Here is an 8423-nt window from a genome sequence, read left to right on the forward strand (position 1 = left end):
TAAAGTCTTGTGTTCATTGCAATAATGGAATAAGTTCTTCAGTGGTAAACTTTGTTTCTAGTTTGGATATGTTGAAGCTAATCAAAGAAATACCTTAAAACCATGGCATCAATTTAAAAGAAAAAAAAAAAAGCAAAACACCCAAAAAGACGGTTGTTTGTCAGACAGAGAGTATTCCTGAAAGAATATTTGTGAATTTGGTTCTCAAATTCTTAGACATATTATGGAAAGATTTTAAGAAACAAAATTTAATTAATTGTAAACTGCACGCACACACGTATATGTGTATGTGTGTGTGTGTGTGTGTACGTATATACTGGTTGGTGTGTTCACAAAATTACAGAAACCAAAAATATACATCACTGCCTTTCTCACCAACAATGGAGTATCACTTACATGTGACTGAAGAAAATCTTTTTCTTTCTCTCTCTCTCTCTCTCTCTCTCTCTCATACGCAGAGTAGAATAAATGTATTTCAATCAGTTTTGATGGGGAAGTACTCAGTTGCTCTAGCTGAGTATTCCACAGACATATCTACCCTTAATGTAATTTTCAAGAAGAATTGTGTGACCCACGGTGTAATGTGGTTTGACTACACCTTTTGTATGACAGATAGCCAAGCCATCAGACGAACAGATTGTACAGTTTTTGTCATTCAGTTGAAACCACAAGGCTTGGCTGAACTCAAGACTAAAGTAAAAGACAATTACTACCAATGGGATTGAACCAAGACCTTACGATGGTAAAGTCAACTTCTTGACCATTCAATCATACGATGCTCACACACACACACACACATGAAGGTAGAGAGTTTCTGGACATTTATTACATTAACCCTATCACAAGCTATAACTAATTAAAATAGAAATCCTGTTAAATGTATGAGAGACTAATAAGCCACTGGATAAGATGCTAGTTGTTGCAAGAAACTTTCTCAGAAAATCGTGGTTGTTGATGTCCGGAAATTACAGCTTCAGATGCCCACAATTACCCAGACACAGAGTCACGCTTCAGTGTGATATAACCCTTATTACTCCCTCTTGTGAGAGTTATGACCATTCCAGAACATTGTTTCTCTGGAATTGTCTCCCTGCATTTATCTTCCAGGAAACTATCGACTTGCAACATTTCAAGCAGACTGTTAATGGCATCAATCAGAATAATATCAGAACACCTGTGAAAGCCACTGACACAATTCCATCCTCCAGGTGTAAAACCCCTAACCCAAACCCCTGTACTTAAACCGATAATGTAGTGAGTAGGAGAATCTACTGCATGGGCAACCCTTGACCTCAGCCCCCACCATCGTTACTTAATACAGGGTTTATATTTCAGGGAAGGACATCAGTAGAAGATGTTTCGTTAGAAAAACTGCTGCTAATATGATTTCCATCCATCCACCCACCCACACACCCTGAGAGTCCCATAACTTTCTTCAAAAATATCTACACCACAACAATTTAATTATAAGTTAGTTATTATATTGTAGTAGTTATTAAACAATTACTACAAGTTAATATAATATATTAATGTGGGTATGTGTATACTTCACATGTAGCTTGCATTGGATTAGAAACACAAATGGAAATTAGGAATATTTTTTTAATGTCTAGAAACAGGAAACCTGAATAAGAACAACAACAAAGTTTTTGTTTTTCAGAAATGCATGTATACATGTAATGTATGTGTGTGTGTGTGTGTGTGTGTATGTGTGTGTGTGTGTGTGTGGATACACACACACACACACACTTAGTCATTACTACAGCTACCACATTAAATACATATGCATAGTGCAAATAATAAACAAATACATTTTATATGATGAAGAAGGATCATGCGGCCCCGTAGACGGGCGGACATACACACAAAAACACAGACGCATATACACACAAGAGTCAGATGACAAATGAAATTAGATACGACTACTGGCAGCATTCTACAAATACTTAGGGTTACCTTTGAAGTAAAATCATTGGGATTAACATAGAGATCTTGATGCATTGAACCAGCATTTGGTGCCTACAAAGGAAGAATCAACTTGGAATCACATTAAACAAACTCTAAGCATTTGGTTTCTTTTTTAAACTGGCAAGGTGTGTTCTGGAACTACAATCAAGCGACAAGGACCACAAACATGCCAACTAGTGTAATAACAGACCCACAACAAACAGGTTAACATGGCTGCATGAAAGCTGAACAAAATTAAAATCAACCAAACATCAGTTTTCAGGTCACCATACTCATGGTTCCAGAAACTCATCTGCCATTTGACCTGATTTAGGATCAATAATAGAAGATCAGGGGTCAGTTTTAAGGACATTAAGTTGTTACATTGAACAAATTAAGTGACTGGGCAGCCAAGGATCACCTTCAGTTAATCCAACAAGAATTAAAACTACAATTTTTCATTTGGGCCCACTTTATCCCTGTTTGCAGTTGATATCAGCAACATGGACAAAATGAATGTAAAACAGATGTCACCAAACCTTGAAGGTTGCACTGTTCCATTTGTAGGGAGCCAAGGCATCTTAATAATTAGTGATTGCTGCACATTAACAAACTACAATCAACATAACTCAGTAATGGTCAGCAAATTAAAAACTGATTGACAGAGAGAGAGAGAGAGAGAGAGAGGTCATGTGACCAGTACATCTAATGGCCGTTTAAAACTTATGCTGATTATAAATATTTATCCCTTTGACCATCTAGTCATCTAACAACAGATCACTGGGAAATTCCGTCTGAAGCAGAAGTGAAAGTCCAGTTTTGATTAAATTATTAAATTACAAAACAATTCTTTAAGTACTAAGTAAAAACTAAACTTGTGCATATTGTATATATATCACAGCAGAAGAATTGAACTCTTTTCCTACAAATAGAGAAACATCCAACAACATGAGTCACTGATACTTTTAAAGAAACTAATGTCTTACTGAGAAATTGGTAAAATGTCATCAGATGAAAAACTTAGTTCTGAAAAAAAAAAAAAAAAAACCCCTAAAAACAATACACATAGAACAAAGGCATTCAGTTTCGATGTGCAGAAATGGAATGCATTGCCATGTTGGATATTGATTGTAATTATCCTAACTATATGTGAAGGTGCATGGCTCAGTGGTTAGAGCGTCGAGCTTACGATCATGAGATTGCGAGTTCGATTCCCGGACCGGGCTGTGTGTTGTGTTCTTGAGCAAGACACTTTATTTCATGTTGCTCCAGTCCACTCAGCTGTAGAAATGAGTTACGATGTCACTAGCACCATGCTGTAGCGGCCCCTTTGCTTTTCCCTTGGATAACATCGGTGGCATGGAGAGGGGGGGCTGCTATGCAGGGGTGACTGATGGTCTTCCATAAACAACCTTGCCCGGACTTGTGCCTCGGAGGGTAACTTTCTAGGTGCAATCCCATGGTCATTCATGACCAAAGGGGGTCTCAATCCTAACTATGTATGAAATGTGTGGCTGAACAATTTCCAAATAATTCACATGATGTAAGGTCAACAATACTGTAGATAAACATATACATGTTTAATTTCTAGCATGAACACAGGAGATGCCTCTGTGCTGTCAGGGTCACCATACTACACGATATTTGAGCAGCAGCTGCTATAAAGTTGAATTTCTCTCAGGCACTACATAGGTTTCTTTTCAGTCATGATTCATTTGTTTTATGTGTGTCCTACATTACCATGGGTTACACAAATGTATTAACAAAGCACTGCTTTACAGCTGGGTGCTCTTCCTGTTGCCAACCCTTAACTATTTTTAAAATAAAAGATCAACATGTGTTCAAATTCCATGTCTTTGAACACACAAAATCAACAAATGATTTGTTGGTAAGAGAAATGACGACAACATCACTGCTTGTCGCTCAGTGATTCGTGTTGGAGCATGACTGTGAACACACAAACATGCACACTCACACAAGTGTACACACACACACACACACACATAGTAGGCTTCTTTCAGTTCCCTCAACCAAAATCCGTTCATATGGCTTAGTTTCCCCAAGTTCAGTAGGAAACACTTCACAACAGAATTCAACCAAAAGTCACAGGATGGAGGAATGAACTTCTTAAGCACATGGCTCATCCTCTGAGCATTCATAATAATTTTTCACATTGTCTTGGCTCAACAGCCCTCATCGTTTGTTTTTACTGTCCTGTTCTTGTTACGACTTTCACCCTCCACAAAAAATCCCAAATTCTATTTCATTTGCTTTGCGGGAAGGACTGTTCCAAACGAAGTTACGTATTGTGCTTACCTTCGAAACAGAGAGTAGGTGAAACAGGGACAACTGATGAAGGGTTATACTCTTTATGTTGCATGTCTCGTTTCTCTGTTTGCTTTTTTTTTCCTTAATCGAAAAAGAAGTTCGTTTTCTGTTTTCGTTTCTCATTATGTTCAACGTTTCTTTGATGTCCTGTACCCATATATGCATGTATATATACATATATATGTAGGTATGTACATATATGTATGTATATATTATTTATATCAAATATATATATATATATATACTCTTTTACTTGTTTCAGTCATTTGACTGCGGCCATACTGGAGCACCGCCTTTAGTCGAGCAAATCGACCCCGGGACTTATTCTATTGGTCTCTTTTGCTGAACCGCTAAGTGACGGGGGACATAAACACACCAGCATCGGTTGTCAAGCAATGCTAGGGGGACAAACACAGATACACAAACACACACATATATATATATATATATACATATATACGACGGGCTTCTTTCAGTTTCCGTCTACCAAATCCACTCACAAGGCTTTGGTCGGCCTGAGGCTATAGTAGAAGACACTTGCCCAAGATGCCACGCAGTGGGACTGAACCCGGAACCATGTGGTTGGTAAGCAAGCTACTTACCACACAGCCACTCCTGCGCCTATATATATATACATATATATATATATATATATAATGTGTGTCTATGTATATTGTATGGAGCCATGAGTGTCTAAATAGCATCTAATCATTACTAATTTACAGGAGTGGACAGTAAAGGAATGCATGGAGTGGTGGTGGTGGTGGTGGTGATGGGGAGTTGTGGTAATGGTTGGGCTGGTCTCTATGGCAGGGGAGAAAATAACCAGAATTTTAAGAACTGAAAGCAAAAGCTCTACTTACAATACCCATTCTCATGATTAACTGGTCCGTGACTGGGTACCTAAGCCTCATTTTCTTGTAGAGAGGATTTTTTTCATGATATTTTATCAGGTTGAGTAAACTCTCAAATTGTGCGGTACCGATTGTGAAGAGGCGACCCTCTTGTTTAATTCGGCAGTGCTTTATTTTACCTTCACACCTGAAGAATTTAGATGAGGGAAAAAAGAAAAAACAATTTTAATTTACAAAAAGCAACAATCAGATTATTCACATCTCAGTTAATTTCTTTTTATTATTGTTATTATTGTCATAACTCCCCTATTGTTATTATTGTCATATCTCCCCTATTGTTATTACTGTCATATCTCCCCTCTTTTCAGCCACATTTAAATTTTATACATCCATAAAAACCCTAGGGTTCTCCCTGTTTACCCATACACTCATATATACATACATGTACACTTCACAAATATGGTTTTAATAAAGAAATCTTGTACTTTGCTCTTCTCACCTGAAGGATATCACAAATGCATACTGGTCTGTTTCACTTCTTCTCACCAAAAAGGCACCATCACGTGGAATTCTTTTCAATTTATCTTCAGCAGTAGCTCGATCAATATCACCATAAAACCACCTGATGAAAGAATAGATATTTAGGGAAACCCTCAAGATACATACATGGTGAATGGCGTATATGTATGATAAAAAGGAATGGATGATGTACAAGAGTCATTAGGTCCAATTTGCAATCAGAACCTGAGTTTAGATTCAATGACAAGGTTGACTGGGATGAGCAAGGTGTCCGGGGTCTGTGGCCTACCCTGAAGTAACTTCTCTTGAGCCACAAATGGATTTGAATTCAGTGCCACTAGCTGATAAAATGATTGTGTGTAATCCTGCCAGAATTGTTGTTTTTATCCAGTAATTCATAAAATTAATCTTCCTTTGACAAACCAGAAGAGACCAACAAAACAGCAAGTGACTTTGTCAGAATTATGCCCTGGAGCGTTACAGCATGTCAGTACAATCCAGTGAGGAGTTTTCATCACTTCTTGGCCGTTCGTTGATTAACTGCTGATTATTCTAATAATGTGAACTTTATGAATATCATCATCACTGTCATCATTTAACGTCCGTTTTCCATGCTGGCATGGGTTGGACGGTTTGACTGAGGACTGGTGAGCCAGAAGGCTGCACCAGGCTCAAACTGATCTGGCAAAGTTTCTACAGCTGGATGCCCTTCCTAATGTCAACCACTCCGAGAGTGTAGTGGGTGCTTTTACATGCCACAGGCAAGGGGGCCAGTCAGGCAACGATCACGCTCGAAAGGTATTTTTTACGTGCCACCTACACGAGAGCCAGTCTAGTGGCGCTGGCAATGACCATGCTCGAATGTTGTTTTTCACGTGCCGGTAGGGCGACTCTGGCAACGATCACGCTCGAATGGTGCATTTCACGTGCCACCGGCATGGGAGCCAATCTGTGGCCATGGCAACGATCACGCTCAAATCTTGAAAAACCAGCGAAGATCTTGAGTACAACTGATCTTCCTGTAAATCATAAAAAAAAAGACATAAAAAGCTATTAAAAAAGAATAAAGGGAAAGTCGGAAGACTTACTCTTTGCCCTCGTGGCACTGTGGCTGTGGAATGGGTTCTTTTAGAGTGAGCTCAAAGTCAGAGCTGCGGAGTGGATTCTGTCTGTAATAGGTTATTAGTGAGTACAAACTGTCAAACAACAATGTGTCAATCAAGTAATACTTCAGCTGGCCACGATCCTGCTTTGACTTGATACGACAATGATTCACATTGGATTTCCGTCTAGAATGAAACAAACACATGACGGGAGATGAAAAAAAGAAAGAAAGCAAAAAAAATGAGATAATAATAATAATAATAATAAAGAAAATAATAATAATAAAAAAAGATAATAATAATAAAAAAAGAATTTGTTGCAACAAGTTCAAAGTTTTCTATCAATTTACAATTAGCTTAGCAATTAATGATAATTAGCTACAGGAAAGAATAAAGCTGAGAATAATAATTGCAATAAAACAACAGAATTCCAAATGATAGCAAATGTAATTACATACTTTCCTTCAAAATTACTCATAAATGTATGAAAAAGAGACCAAGGGAGCTGCTACATGTTTGTGTGACATGTTAAAAATAGCAGTCAAATCTTTCTTACATCATAAAAAAAATTCCTCTAAATGAGGATGGACACAATGATATACTGGCCTGGAAAAGATGGGATGATAGGTCTGCTTGATCAGGGCTGACCTGGGGCTAAAACAGCAACAACAAACAAATGCATGGTTTCTTAAAAGAATTCCAAAACATAAATTGAAAAGGTAATCAATATTCAAAGGGGAAGATTCTTTGAGAGAAAACATCATCTGAAGGTGGCAGTGGTAGGATCCAAGGATAGATTCCATCATTGGAGAATACCATTACTAAAAGGATTTCATTCCGATAGCAACTGGTTCATACACAAACATCCTGCTTGATACACCTCCCTACACACACACACACACACACAAACTAAAGCTCTGCACTCCCCAAGCAGACCCCTTGCAGTACAGTAGTGCTAATTACAACACATCCAAACGGTGCCTTAGCTTCATCCACCAAATGCTATTTTACCTATTTGTATAAAAACTACAGAGATTACCTTCAAAGGAACAACAGATGTCTTCATGGGCCACAGAGCCTGAAAGGTCACACATTTCCCTAATTGCAGTGGGTCTCTTGCTGAGAGATTTTCTAATGCTGCAGAAACTCTATTTTTTTTTTTTACCATTCTACAACCAAAATGCTTTTGTAAGTGACACTCCTGCAGATAATAAAACTACCATATTTTCTACCCAGTTTGCTTCTAATTCTTCAATACTTCAAACACACATACAACAAAATCCCTGCTTTATTTACATTTGATGGATATTTGTCCTCGTCTTGTTTATTGTTAACACAACGTTTCGGCTGATATACCCTCCAGCCTTCATCAAGTGTCTTGGGGGAAATTTCGAACATGGGTTCTCATTCCTAAGGTATTTTTCGATATTATTATTATTATTATTATTATTATTATTATTAAAGGCATATAGCCCCAGCTCTTTGCACTCTGAACTCCTGTCAGATTTAGCACCACAACCTGGTCCTTTGGTTGCTGTTCTTGGAATTCGCTGTGTTGTGAATGTTCAGGTCAAATCTCTGCTTTCATTCTCTTCCATCAAACAATTTCAACACCCTCAAAAATATGGGGTCATGGCTGCTCCCAGCCTAACCCCTCAACAGAGCATTAAAA

The 8423-nt window shown here is 38.0% G+C and overlaps 1 protein-coding gene across 4 annotated transcripts in view; it reads right to left on the bottom strand.

Moving 5' to 3' along the window:
• LOC106874041 (1-phosphatidylinositol 4,5-bisphosphate phosphodiesterase gamma-1) overlaps positions 1–8423 on the bottom strand; it is a 145441-nt gene that overhangs the window by 24184 nt on the left and 112834 nt on the right. For 3 of the 4 annotated variants that reach the window (XM_052974028.1, XM_052974029.1, XM_052974026.1), the window contains exons 19-21: positions 6737–6937; positions 5629–5751; positions 5139–5316 (exon numbers count right to left, since the gene is read on the bottom strand). In XM_052974028.1, the coding sequence (XP_052829988.1) occupies positions 5139–5316; positions 5629–5751; positions 6737–6937 (502 nt within the window). Of the gene's footprint in view, positions 1–1956; positions 2020–5138; positions 5317–5628; positions 5752–6736; positions 6938–8423 lie in introns of all 4 variants that reach the window. The other variant, XM_052974027.1, reaches the window with a different exon arrangement.

This window comes from Octopus bimaculoides, chromosome 17 (genome assembly GCF_001194135.2).
Source record: "Octopus bimaculoides isolate UCB-OBI-ISO-001 chromosome 17, ASM119413v2, whole genome shotgun sequence".
Lineage (NCBI taxonomy): Eukaryota > Metazoa > Mollusca > Cephalopoda > Octopoda > Octopodidae > Octopus > Octopus bimaculoides.